At 34.4% G+C, this 15398-nt stretch overlaps 1 protein-coding gene across 6 annotated transcripts in view; it reads right to left on the minus strand.

The window, feature by feature from the left end:
- gpm6ab (glycoprotein M6Ab) overlaps positions 1–15398 on the minus strand; it is a 107585-nt gene that overhangs the window by 47152 nt on the left and 45035 nt on the right. For 3 of the 6 annotated variants that reach the window (XR_015475692.1, XM_087235495.1, XM_087235497.1), the window contains exon 1: positions 13681–14221. Coding sequence is in view for 2 of the 3 variants with exons in the window: in XM_087235495.1 (XP_087091621.1) it covers positions 13681–13717 (37 nt within the window). In the remaining variant the exon portion in view is untranslated. 6 annotated transcript variants of the gene reach the window in all.

A 15398-nucleotide genomic window follows, 5' to 3' on the forward strand; every position in this document is an offset into this window, starting at 1 on the left:
TCAGCCGTGTCTTTTGCATTCTTCAATCAAATGAAAGCAGAGTTGGGGTTCTCGCTGAAGTGCCCGCAGTGTTTGTGTTGTCAAGACAACTACGGAGACCTTTGAAGATAAAGGAGAGACTTGTGATTGCTGTTTTGAGTTATCCAGTGCTGTATGAATCACAAATCTCGAATATCACAATATTATCAAATTTAAAAATTATATTAATATCAACAGGAACAATCACGCACAATACCCAGCTGATTTAGTCGTTGCCTCGTGACATAAAAAAAAAAAAAAAAAGCACACCATACCTCTTTTTTTCTTGCCAACAAAAAAGGCAGTGATGTGCGCCTCACATTTTTGGAATGTAAAAAGCATGTCCACTGTGATCAGCCCCTTATAGGTCAACATAACATCACACCATTGCAAAAAAGTTGATATATGCTATTGTGGACTTCCTAGATCCAATTGACATCGTCATTGTGTTTTCAAAAATCATTTTAAAGATTTATCAATGTGAACAACATCTTGAGTTTGGTGGGTGGGTGACCTATAGGTCACTGTTTTCTCATGGGAGTGTGACAGAATTGGCACTAATGCACAGTAGTGTTGTTGTCATGATACTGGAATACGAAACCAATCAGTACTGAAATTTTAAAAACGGCCAATTCCCACTAACATTTGAGCGCATTCTTAAACAGTGCTGATTTGCCAATGTGTTGCCATGCTCAACAGAAATTACTGTGATGGGCCATGAAGGGCATCAATTCACCAAGCTTACCGCTGTTTACTGAGTGTAACAGCAGATACAGGGACACAGAAACATTTTTAAAGCTGCAAAGACCAGCCGGTCTGTTTATAAGCTGACATACGAGCGATCCGCTGATGAATCAACTGATCTTCACGGCTTAAAACGCTCCAGTGTCCCTGTATCTGTGGTTACACTCAGTAAACAGCGGTGAGTTCGGTGAACTGATCTGACTGAACACAATGGCAAATCAGCACTGTTTAAGAACACGCTCTACAGTGCTCAAATATTAGCTGGAAATGGACGTTTTTTTTTATTACACTATCCATTGGTATCGAATTTCAATATCGTGACAACACTAATACGCAGATTTATAGTTTGAATTTGATAGTTTTGCACCACATTTTGGTTTATAACTTCATAAAGCATTAGTAAACCGTAGTAAAATGTGTATCTTTATTTAGAGCAGATTTGATTTAAACAAAGCTAAATATGACAAAACATCAGAAATTCTGCTAGGATTGAAATTATGTTTAGGTGGTTGTAGAATCTAATTCAATTAGCGAACAAATAATTTTTAAAGTTCAACCAATATGCAGTGCCATGGCGTTACTAATGTGAACTCGGGTATGCTGAGTAGATGTAATGGGTAGGAACAATGAGTGAATGCCAATCTGTCACAATTTCCCAACCAGAGCATGCTTGGATTGGCCTGACTATTCAGATTGACATGTCTATTATTACAGTGCGCAAGAGAAAAGCAGCATACATCTAGAAGCACACTGAAAGAGCAATCAGAATCTTAGTTGCTGTTGCTTTTACTATGTCACAATAGGCATTTTTTTAGTGTTATTGCAGTATTTATATATAAGTATTTATTATATTTAGTAAAACACTTTTTAACATGATTTTTGGAGAGGTTGTGAATAAAAAAAGGTAGATTCAAAACAAAACAAAAAATATTGTTTTGAGATATCAACTAGGCTCTGGTCGATGGAAAATGTCATCGCCGATGGCCGATAGACATCACGATGCTGAGCTGGCATCGTGATCCTCCATCCCGCTCCCATTGCAGTAGCAACCCACTCGTGAATCATACACACTTAGGCCCCATTTACACTAATTGGTCTTTGTTTTAAAATGGCATTTTAGAATGAAAATTATTCATGTTGTTATGATCACCAGCGATCACGGCTGCAGATCGCCAAAGGACTAAAAATCCGCCATTTCATAGACTACAAGATCCATGAAGATTCCGATGATTGCACACACACAGCTGAAGTTGCTCATGATGTGATTACATGGACTATAAAAACAGCACAAACACACACATTGTTGCTGAGTCTTGTTAAATTGTATAGTAAACATTACAACTCTTTTTTCCTTGCCTAGCCATGTTTTTTACACTTGCTTTGTTTTGTTTGTTTATTTCTGTTTGCTGCCTGCCTTCTGACCTCTTGCCTGATATTTGACTACGACTCTAGATTTGCCTCGGTACATCTGTTTGGCCGTGTTGACTGTTGCTTGCTTGATTACTCTTAAGAAACTGCGTTTGAATCCGCACTCCCTTGTCTAGTGTCGCTGTACATTACACATGTAGCATCCGTACTCTAGCAGATGCGTACATCTGAGCTCCAGGCAGTCAGCGGGTGCTTTGAGCACAAAACCCTAGAGAACAGTGCACGTCGGACAGTTTATAAATGATGTACTGCTGGATCATGTCTGACTATAGTATACTCACATACTGTTGGTTGGTTGTTGTTGGTTGTGTACCTTTTTTACCAACCAAGTTTGTCAACGCCATTATAACAACACAGATCAATCTGCCTATTTATGCCGAAGTCCTGTGGAAAAAGTGATTGACGTGGTAATTTTAATGTAATTTTCGTTATGAATTAATTAATTATTTATACATAATTAATTCATTGCCATCATCCATCGCGATGTTGCACATTAGACATCGTACGATGCAAAATTGATGGACATCACCCAACCCTAATTTCAACATGACATTTAACCCAAATAGACTTGACATGACTGTAAACAAGTCAAAACTTTTCAATAATCATGATAAGCATGAACAAAAAAAAATTAATTAATTTATTGCATTATTTTTCTAGTTTTTTTTTTTTTTGTACTGAGCCTGAAAATACAGTTTGATGATTTAAAGGCATTTTTGCATTGTTACATGTGATATAAACCATGCTACTGTTTTACTCGCACACAAAAAAATTATATATTTATTGACTATATAGTCTTTACAGTTACTAGTTCTTTGGTGTGAACGAGCCTTACTAAAATGTGTGAGTACTTGGCAATCAAGACAATAATAAGTCTGTTAACACTTCTCCAGCACATCACCATGTATTGGCTTTGCATGCATAATAATACGTTTTTAACAATTCGCATGGATCTGTGTAAACCGTTTTGACAACACTTTTGTTAAAGCACTTTGAAAATAAAAATCTTTCTAAAAGCACCCTTCAGATACTAACATATTGGGCATTTAGTTAAAGACATGAGAAATGAGATCCAATCTTTATTTTGCTGTACTTTTCATCAGTACACTCATTCATAATCATCTTCATAAATGCCAGGACTTTCAACATCATGCAGAAAATGAATTATGATTTCGTGTGTGTGTGCGCGCACATGTCTGTGTGTGTGTGTGGCCCCCTCCTCCCAGAGGGTCTGAGGCAATCGGATCAACCCTCAGCTGAGCCGCACAGGCCAGACAGAAAGGAGGGGGGTTTGTGATGGTGGGGGGAGGGGTTTGCCCACCAAGAGAAAGTGGCACACATTACCATACAATAGAGCGGGGGACACCCATGTCATCACACCACCGCCCTGATACAACAAGGGCTTTGTGTTGGTTGTGAGCAGCATGTGATAAGATCACATATACACTGTATGCTCACACTGGCTTATCGCTAACTAATTACTGAGTGTCAAAACAACATCTCAGATCAGATTCCGAGGTAAACAAACACCCCATCGCCAGGATATGTGCGTAATTATGTTTGCTCTTTAAGAATACATTTAATTATAAGAAAGAGCAATCCACAAAATGGCTAACACTCCTCAAACCATGCTGTTTGTAGAATTTGCGAGTGCTCCTGGAAGTGTATTAAATAGCTTGTCTTGTAGGAACAATGAGGATTAATGAATTGTATTGCCGGGCCAAAAGTGAGAGCAGCACAGCCCGACTCTGGATGCTGGAGAAATTTGTCATGCAGCCACTGCTGGAAATGAAACTGAAAGATTGTGCTGAATGGAACGAGAGGTTTTGAGACTTGCAGTTAATTAATCGAGAATCATTTTTCATTTAAAGTAATTGGTAAACATCTTTTTTATGCATATTCATTCACTAAATAACCATGGTGGTGTTAGCGTGTTGCAAATATACATGTGATGTATGATAAAATGCATAAGAGGCTAAGCATTGCTGAGGTCAATAGTGTTCTCATTGTTTGCAGTACATTCTTGTCTTAGGAAGATTTTGATGGATTTTGCTGCTTATGATAGGTGTTTCCCAGTGATGGGTTGCAGCTGGAAGGACATCTGCTGCAAATAAAAAATATGCTGGATATATTGGCGGTTCATTTAAAAGTTAAAACCTGTAGAAAAAGGATTTTTTTTTCATTTCTCATTAGAGTTATTCTTGATTCTCTATTAGTATGCTGTGTATGCTTTGCCTAAAGGGATGTTAAATCATTTACCTTACAGTCATTCTTTACTATATTTTTTTATATATTCTATGCTATATTTTGTATGCTCTGTCAAATTATAAGCTAACCGAAACTGGCCTTTGAGGAGATATATTTTGCATACTAATGAGACATTTTGTAGAAAGAGCTATCTTGGACTAGAAATATGCAGCAGAAACAATAAAAATAACATGTGTCTCTCGCTTCTGATTTCCTGTGTAACCATTTATTGGAGCCTATGGAGGTCTGTAAGCATGTGCATTTAACTGGTCCAGTTCTTCTGTGCAGAAAAGAGGAACTAAAGATGGTGCAGACAAGCTGACAGAGACAGCCCGCCTTCTCGTTCTTCTGTGTATATAAACTAGGTCTGTAGACCTAAGAAAACACTCGCAGAGCGCCCTTTTGTGTTCTCTTGGATAGCATTGTATAACCAATAGGACACGTTTGTTCGACCCAGGGCCCTAATCGAATTATTCATTTGTACTTAATAAATTACTAATATTTTTTTAATTGATCTCCACCTCCTGGGTTTGTATTGAAAACGCATGGAATTGATTATAAATTCCAACAAACCATATGACAGATAAATAATAATAATAACAAAAATAAATAAATAATAATAATAATAATTAAGTTAATAAAAATTAAACTAAATACATATGAAAACAAACTTCTTTTATATTAATGAACGTACATTGTAAGGTTTCTCAAATTGTCCAAAGGTTCAATAAAACAACTGAAATAAATAAATGTAAATTAAATAACAAATAAAAAATTAAATAACAGATCAATTTAAGTACATACAAGGGTTCAGCATAAAAGAGGGTTTAACCATGTACTGTGGGCTTCACTTTCCACTGTATTGCATATAACACTGACCATCAATGAAATCATAGTAATCGCTGTCCCCTCCAGCAACAAACACTGTCCCTGCATCTATACCACTTTATAAAAAATGTCCTATTTTTTTCTGCCTTTTTTTACAGACCCTGCTACTGAATGGCATGTTTACAGTTAGACACAGACACAATAACCAATTCACGAAACACTATAGTAGATTCCCAAAAAAAAAAGTCAAAGACATGGGCAGCCAGTCTACTGTATATGTTTGTATTGGTTCCTTTACTGCTATTGAGGAACTTCTGAGGGCTGAGCCTGCTGTGACAGCTCCGTGATTGTAATTGGGTGTTAGCATTGGTGTGAGAGGGGAGATTACAGCCCACAGCAACTCTGCCGGGCTCTTTGAAGCTTTATGCAGCTCTCGAGCACAGAGCGATGGAGAATCAGGCTGAGATCTCGACAGGAACGGCAAGATCTGTGGATCTGAACGCCGTCTAGACTGCATCTACTTAAAACGCAATGAGGGTGAAATTTACTGTATTAGTAATAAACCCTAATGTTGATGTGATAATGAGCTCTGTTCTTCACCGCCTGTCATGTTCCATCCCAGCAGGGCCTCAAAGTTATTTCTGACTTAATAGATGGCGCATATGGGGGATTTGTTCATTTTGGTGTGCGTATATGCAGCTGCAGCTTTTTGTGTACGTTTGTTTACAGTAAATCTTATGGAATAATGCATTGACTTCACTTGAATTAGCATTGCTGTTTGACAAACTTAGTGTCATTTAAGTATCCCTGAAATAATATTTTTGTTCATTATTAATAGTTTGCTTTTTGATTTTAATTTTGTGTCTTAGGGCATCGGCTGCATGAGAAATATTCCAGAGTAATTGGCAGTTCATTCCACTGTGGCAACCCCTGATAGTGAATGAGTGATTTTAATTAGTTTGGTTTATAGTTTTTTGATATCTTTTTGTCATTTACATCATTGATTTAAGTTTTTTAAAAATTCAATTAAAGTTAAATTAAATAAAAATGATTAATATTTCAATGCTAGCTACACTGAAGTCAATGAAGAAAGCAATAAGATAAAACTTATCAGTCAAAATATTTGTTTTCAATTTCAAACAAATGTCAAATACCAATGCTCAAATAAACATGTAACTATGAATCAGATATAAATGAAATGAAAAAGCTTATGATTTTTAAAATCTGTTTACTCTAAGAAATATTGCTCCAATGTAGCTTAAAAATATTTAATTTCATCTAATGTTGATTTATTAACAATGTTTTGGTTTTTTTTAGGTTTTTATAAAATTTAATAAGTTTAGTTTTCAGTTTTAGGATCTACAGAGCTTTATGGCATATGACACAATATTTTGTAAAAAAAAAAATAAAAAGGAATATGTGTATTAATAAATATATAATAAACGTTTATTACCTGTTAACAATTTACTGTAGAATCTAAAGTAACTTATAGTAAACCAATTACAGCAAAAATACTGTAATTACAGTCATGGCACAATTGATCTTGCCGTACATGTATTTACAGTATATGTACTGTAAAATATACAGTAATTTTCATAATGCAACTTATAAATACAGTAGCATATTGCATAACTGTCATACAATAAAATACAGTTCACATTGGTTAAATATTGTGTAATTTACAAAAAAAGTTAACATTGTACAAAAAGGTTTTTTTATGATTATTTGATTTGTTTACTCCACAAAATATTTTTTACAATGTAGCTTTAAATGATTTAACATTCATTCATCAACAATGTGTTAGTTAAATATTTTTATAAAGTTGTTTAATTTTAGTTTTTATATTTAGTTTTAGGATCTTGTCATATGACACACAATATTTTGTAGAAAATTAAGTAATATGTGTATTAATAAATATATAATAAAAGTTTATTAACTGTTAACTATTTACTGTAGAATCTAAAGTAAGTTACTGGCAATTCCCCAGTTGCAGTATATTAAAACACACAGTAATTTTCACAATGCAACTTTAAAATACAGTAACATACAGCATAACTGTCCTACAGTGAAAATACAGTTCATATTAGTTAAATACTGTGTAATTTACAAACATTGTTAACAGTGTACGAAAAAAAAAAAACTTTCAATAATTTGTTTAAATATGTTTGATTTGTTTACTCCAATAAATATTGTTTTACAATGTAGCTTAAAATTATTTAACATTCATTGACAATGTTTTAGTTAAATGTTTATATAAAGTTGTTAAATTTTAGTTTTCATATTTAGTTTTAGGATCTATATAAATTATGGCATAATGTCACTATATGTTTTTTTTTTTTGTATGATATAATGCACCAAAATAAATTACAATAAACAAGATTATTGTTATTTTAAGACCATTTTATACCTGTCATTATATAATGCCAGAAATACAACATACACTATTTTGTAGAAATGTAAGGATATGTGTATGAACAAATATATAGTAAACAAGTACATACAAGGAATAATATTAGCACAAAATAACAAGCATATACATAAAGCAATAACAACAACAACAAAAATGCCTCTATAATGTATTATAAATTAATCTCTGGAGAGAGATGGAGCAGATGCTATAAGGATGATTATGCACATTGTTTTAACATATGGTTGCTTTACACTGCAGTGGAGGATAGTAATTTACAGCTTTTTTGCTGCGTCTGCCTTTCTTGTCAAAGGTGATATAGTTAGAGTGTAGCACTACACCAGACAGAAAGACAAAAATCTATTTGATAAGAAACATGTGATATGAATGAACCCAAACTTTCAACAGCAACTCCAACGATGGTGGATAAAAATACTTAATGCATTTTTTTAGCAATTACAAGTTTAGCTCTCCATCACTGTTTGCTATCTCTGTAGGATTTGACCAATATCATAAGCCAATAAAAATAACTATGGTTAAAGACTGGTTGCTGATGCATATAGGCTTGGTTGACCGCTGACCACAAAAATCTACTCAAAAGCCATGCAGGGGCACCATACTGATTTAGTATTTTGATGACAGAGTGATTTTAAAATATATTTATTTGTTTTGTGATTAATTTATTGGTTGTGAAAACATTTTTTTCTGATTTGTTCGACCTTTTAATCTGATATGTTTTTTACTAAGGCAACTTCACTCTTTTCATATAAGAAAACTCTTTCTTTTATAATGAAATAATATATCATTATGATTACATGTCGGTGTGATTATCACAAGAAGAATCAAAAACTGACAGCTATGAAGTTCCTAAAATTACAATGCCACTAGCATGACATCATGCATAAAAAAGAGGTTTGACAGCTTAAAAATAGAGCAGAGGCAGATGGCAGAAAATTGCCCAGCAGGCTGAGACCACATTTTCTCTCAATCTTCCATGAACAATCCCAAAACCTTTTTACACCTTTCATTATTCATAAGCATGGTTTTCTTTGTTAAAAAAAAATAAAAATAAAAAATGTATGCTAGTGTTGTTTGATGGCACTGACTCGGGTCAAGCACTTCTCCTCAAGAGCAGTCACAACATTAGAAACGTGCTTCAAGGGTTTAGCGCTTGCCTTTAAATTCCAAAAAAAGTGTCTCTTTGCAGACTTCTAAACATTTAAATACACAGCCCCTCACTCTTTGCCACAAACATTAAAAATACAGACCATCCAAACACTTTCAAGGAATTTAAATTATTATTAAAAGTCTACTTTTTCAAGTATTTTATGATTTAAACAATATATATATATATATATATATATATATATATATATATATATATATATATATATATATATATATATATATATATATATATATATATATATATATATATATATATATATATAATAATAATAAACAAAATTTGAAACATTAAAGAGACAGTTCACACGAAAAAAAAATGAATTATTTACTCATGTACAAGTCATATAAGATGTATGTGTTGTTGATTTCTACAGTAGAACATTAAAGAAGATTTGAGCTAAATCCGTAGTCCTTGGTGATTCATGTAATGGCAGTGAATGGTGATTGGATCCTTAGATTAAAAAAAAAAAAAAAATATATATATATATATATATATATATATATATATATATATATATATATATATATATATATATATATATATATATATATATATATATATATACAAATAAACAAATACCAGCAAGTCTAAATCAATAGACTTGGCTCATGATGACATACTGAGGTCTTATGAAGTGAAACGATTCGTCTGTGTAATATACTATATTATCAGCTTTAATCCACAGCCTGGTCAAACAGTTCTCTGCACATGTGCGAATGTAGTTTAACTGTAGTCCGATCAAATCAAATGTTAATGTTTTGGGTTTTTTTTTTTTTCTTAGAAACACATTAAATCTTTAAGAACTGATTATTTATATCAGAAGACATAAGTCTTGGCTCCAAGATTGATTTATTAACTATTATAACTACTAAAATTTTCATTTTGAATGAACTATCCTTTTAATTTCCATAATTTTTCAGGCATTTAAACTCTTCAAAATTAAAATATCAGATTTGTTTTGTATTCTTCATGATTTAGGATTCCTGTGCATTATTAGCGGATTAATTAATGGTTCTTCACTAAACATGTCGAATCAATAAAGCAGAATAAAAGCTGCCATTCAAACGCTTGGCCACTATTATATTGAGAGAAGTGACTGTCACGCTTGTTGAAAACAGCTTTAGGACACTCTGACAAAGCAGTGGCTAATTAACAAACAGTGATTACACTGGTGTTCATCAAAATCATAATTTAATTGCTTTTTACACACACTGAAATAGATGTTGAGTCAGTTTAATAGCTTTAAGGTATAATGTAGATGCTCACTGCTGAGTTGGACTGCTTCCAAAGACAATATTATGTCACAAGTAAGGGATTACTAGTCATTATTTAGTTTTTATCACCCTGAAAAAAAGTAGTACATTTAAATAAATACATATGTGCATAATAAATAAATAAATAAATAAATAAATATATATATATATATATATATATATATATATATATATATATATATATATATATATATATATATATATATATATATATATATATATATGTATATATGTATATATATATATATATATATATATATATATATATATATATATATATATATATATATATATATATAAATAATCAATCAAATAAAAAAAATAATAAGTAAATAAATAAATAATTAAATAAATAAATAAAAGCTCAAGTGAAAAAAGTTTGATTGAAGAATCCAACAGGCATACAAATTCAATGAAACATGAAATGTTTACACTGAAACAGCCCAGGACATCAATCAAATGGTTTTTCGCAGCCAGAGGACATCATTGATCAAGAGGCAGGAAGCAGTGACATATTTCGAAAACACACAGCACAATCATATTTTTGAAGATATGTGGCAAAGCAAACAACAAAAGAAGCAAAAGATCAATAGTGCACAGAGAATATCTTTCCCAATCTTACTTCAAAGTCCTTTTTCTGTCACTGAATGATTATCTTTCTGAAAGGGAAGCAAATCTTGAACTCTGTGACATCATGACTTAAAAAACATTAAAGCAAATGTTTTTTGAAGCAATCAGTGTTTACATACTGGGGGCTGCACTCTTGATTGTAGAACAAAACTTAATAATAATGCTTTTCTTTTTCTTAGAAACGCATTCAATCATTAAGAACTGACGATGTATATGCTTAGACAGAAGTCTTGACCCTAAGAATGAGACGAAGACTGACTTATTAACTGAGACCTTAAGAAGCATGATTGATCAAGTCTGCTACTTCACACCAATAGCTAAACAACATTAGTGAGCTTATGAATAATGCTAAGCAAAGGACAGAGAATTGATTTCAGTTCTGCATTAGAGTCTGTGGAGTTAGCGAGAGTGTTTGAATGATGGCCATGGAGAAAGAACGAGGCATTCCTGAGTATTTAATTTTGCTGCGCGCTGTAGCATGTCTGAGGAGCAAAATCAATACAGTTTCCATTCAAAAACTGCCTTCAGGTCAAGTTGAGGCTTAATCTATGCACTTAAATGAATGTAATTATTCAGATTCACAGAAAGTTTAGCATGCAATAATAGCAATAGTGCCATACAATTCAATGAAAAACATATTTTGGCTAGTGAACTCAGGCCCTGTTTATATCTGATATTAAAAGGTGTTTTGGTCAATAGGATCAGAAGAAGAAAAGAGGAAAACATTCTAGTTTTATTGCGGTTGTGTTACATGTCTCTTATTGAAAGTCGATTTTGTTTACATTATAAAATTGACAAAAGGTTTGACAAAAACCTTACAATTTCAGATGGCAAAATTGAAATGCCATCTGGTTTACATGCTTCAACAACACCTCACATTCTGTTTAAGAATTAGGTCAGTAGGCAGAGAGAATGCTATCTTTAGTGACTGTTCAAATGCATTCACTCTCATCAGTGTCTACACTACGAAAGCAATCCCAGTCTATAATGCATTCTTGAACACCATTGCAAATATTTCATTTTCTATTTACACTTGCAATCACACTAATAAAAACACATCTTAATACCTAGTGTGATACATCTATCAGTCTTAACAAACGATGGCATACACACAAACAAAAGATCTTAAAACTTCATTATATCCATTGGAAATGTGTAGCTTGTGACAGTAGCTTATCTGCCCGCTGATCCACTTATGGACACTAAAGATGAGAATTAATCCAGAGCACTCTGCCATCTGCTGAAGATGAATGATTTATCTATCTGAACCCCCACAACCAGTCAGTTTTCATTTGAGGCTGTCTGCAAACTGTTGAAGCATTCGTAAAAATCATCAGCTTTTTTTTTTTTTAATCTCTCCCAATTGCTTCTCTCCTGTCACCTCATACTTTCACATGCTAATTATTAAATAATATCTTTATTCCCATTAAGACAGAGAGAGACACTAAGAAGGATGAGAACATCAGCTATAAAAACTAGAAAGCTATAGCTGAAATTCATTCACAAAAAAAAGAGAGAGAGATAAGAAGAGCTGGACTGGGTCTGAGAGAATCCCTCGCTGCCCGTCCCCACGGGCAGTCTTTAAACACTGTTATTGCGAAGTGGTTCCTCACATGAGTGAAGTGGAAATAATTGATTTCCACAGGAAACGCTGAAGGACTGCACATCTGTTGAGCAGCTTCTGTAGGCTATGCGTGTGGAGCATTTCTTTCTGGGTGTTCACATTGACAAGCAACACCAGCATCAGCAGAAAAATCAACGCACCTTCTATTTTAAGGTCTACGCAAATTGAATTCAGACTCTTTCGTATCAATGTAAACTCTTCGGAAGCATTGTCTCTTGATTATAACTCGCTTTTCGGGGTGATAAGGCAGTATGGGTTAAAAAGAGAGAATTCTGCATGCTCAGTGCCGCCCTAATTTCCTTTCTCTCTTCCCCCATCCTCTCTCTCTCTCTCTCTCTTTCTCAATCAGAAGTGGGTCAGTTATGGCAGGCAAGCAGCGTCGTTACTTAAAGAAAAGCAGCGGTTGCTCATAAGCACCATTTTGATGACATAAACCCACTCCTGCCTCTTTATTTTCGCCCCACCTTATATTTGCCACCCATTGTTCTTCAGCACGTCCAACTACAGCAATAATAGAAAAATGAAAGCAAGAGAGTGGGCGTGTGAGTGGGAGAGAGATGCTGCAGGGACCTATTAAAGACCAAACAAACCATCTTTATCAGTAAAAAAAAAAAAAAGATGACACTTTCCTTTACTTTAAATTCTGAATATTCCTTACAAATCCAAAACAAACAAACAAGCTTGCATATTCTCAAAACTCATTCTTAATAGATGCAGCAATAGACCCACGCCTCCCAAGCCAAACCCATCACAAAAGCTGCAGCTTTAAATCAGATGAGTGACAATCGTGTAAAGTAAACAGTTTAGGAGACAAAGGCAGTGAAGAGCCACACTAATCTAATCTGACCCGAGTACTGTTTTGTAATGGCTGCACTGTGGTGATAACCAGAGCAGCCCAGTGATGGCAAGAAAGAATGAGCGGGAGAAAGAAAAGAGAGCGATGGCCAACCCTCATTATCCATTAAGACAAGCACACACACACACACACAAAGCATGACACAAATGAGCACACACTGACAATGGCCATTCCCATAGACTGACCAATGCACTTGAAACCACACCAGCACCAATTAACGGAACGACCGATCTTTATCAGCATCTCTGCATATCGAGCTGCAGCCTTTTAAGATACAATCGCTGATTCTGAAGGCTGTAAAAAATATCATAGAAGTAATTAGCGGCGGTCTCCAACAACAGAGTCTTGCCTGATTGAGATTATAAACACGTACTCTTGGGCACAAAGAGGAGCGCGCATGATAAAAGATGAGAGGAAAGCGATTGAACACAATACCTTTCTGCGTCTGTCCCTCTTCCATGTTCTCTTCCATTGTGCTTCAAAGCTCTGGTTATAGAAGTAGACGGAATGTAACAATACCTATAAACCGGTCAAGTGGATGAGCGTCTGTGCGCGCGGTGGCGAGATTGAGCGCGTGTGTGTGGAGAAGAGCTGGAGCGGGCGTGCTTGTGTGTGTGTGTGTGCGCGCGCGCGCTCGGTAAGGGACTCGCTGAGCTCCGCTGCTCCTCTTCTCGACCGCAGATATCACTCAACGCAATCTTCAGCTGTCTCTTTCAAACGCTGTCCATTGCAAAAGAAGTCAGGCTGCGTTTGGAACTACTGTAGGAATTCAAATTCTTTTTTTGCGCCGCTTCGCAATAAATATGATAATTGGCCTATCAGGCGAAAATATTTGATAATTGTCTCTGAGATCGTTGCATCGGTTAATTGTTGATTTTAGACACTTTGAGCCTTCGTACTGCAGGTGTTTTGAGCATCTGAGCTCTTTTCTTACGCTGAGGTAAATTGCACCGCATTGAAAACAACTCCCTGCACTAACAGATGGATGGGAGTATCCTAGTAACCAGCAGGGCCCCCCTCCCTTACTTCATCATGAAGACACCAACATATACAGTACACACACACCTCGCCGTGTTCCCTCTGTCATCCTGTGAACAGTAATGTGTGTCTATTGAACTTCACGCCTTATAGACATTTAATCTCTCCTGAAATTCAATTAGTAAATAGGTGAGTTCAAACTACAGGACAGGCTGTAGCCACACACTGCAGGAGAGGGTTTTATTTTGTACTTAAACACGATTAGTAAGTAAACGCAGATTATTATATAATATATTCGACTTATAAAGTGACATTTGTGGACTTTATTTATTGCTTATTTGTTTATTTGTGACATGTCTAATGTCATCTGAACATGACTTAAAATTTGAAAATGTGGTTGGGTTTGTTCATATTTGACCAAAATTTGGACGAAAAAATTGAGTGTGGCAATTTTTTCAGAATAAAATTATTAACTTATTTTTATTTAACAAATATCAGGTGTATTAGTGTTTTAAATTTGTAAGGGTACATTATTTATGTATATATTTATGTATATTTTGTCACTTAGTATATTTTGTCACTTAATCACTTTTTTTATTGAATCCAACATGCTTTTGATTATTAACTGAAAACCTCGCAAGTGAAGTCTTGTAATTATGAATTTGCTAAATTACTTGTATGGTAGTAGTTTAACATAGTTGTGACACAGCAGTCAGCTTTTGTGGTAAAGGTTCCTGTCACCTCCAGCTGTTCTGATCCATGTCAGTGACACTCGCTAGCAGCTTGAAAACTGAACAATTGTTGTCACAATACTGCCAACAGCTCTGAGAACCTAGCAACAAGAAATTGCTTAACGGTGGCAATAAAGCAACTTCTCCGCCTATAAGCAAAAAAAAAAAAAGGATATCTCAAGCAATGACCTGCACTACCTGACAAAAGTCTCGTCGCATATCCAAGTTTTAGGAACAACAAATAATAACTTGACTTCTAGTTGATCATTTGGTATCAGAAGTGGCTTATATGAAAGGCAAAGTCCTCTAGATTACGCCTATTTTACCAAAATAAAATATGCCTTGATTTTTAATTATTTATTTACAGTCAGGTCTGACTTTGTCACTTAACAGAAATAATGTACAGTATAGAATATGAAGTGATGGTGCAGTGGAAAAATATTT

The sequence above is a fragment of the Danio rerio genome, chromosome 1, assembly GCF_052040795.2.
Source record: "Danio rerio strain M-AB ecotype USA chromosome 1, GRCz13ab, whole genome shotgun sequence".
NCBI classification, from domain to species: Eukaryota; Metazoa; Chordata; class Actinopteri; order Cypriniformes; family Danionidae; genus Danio; species Danio rerio.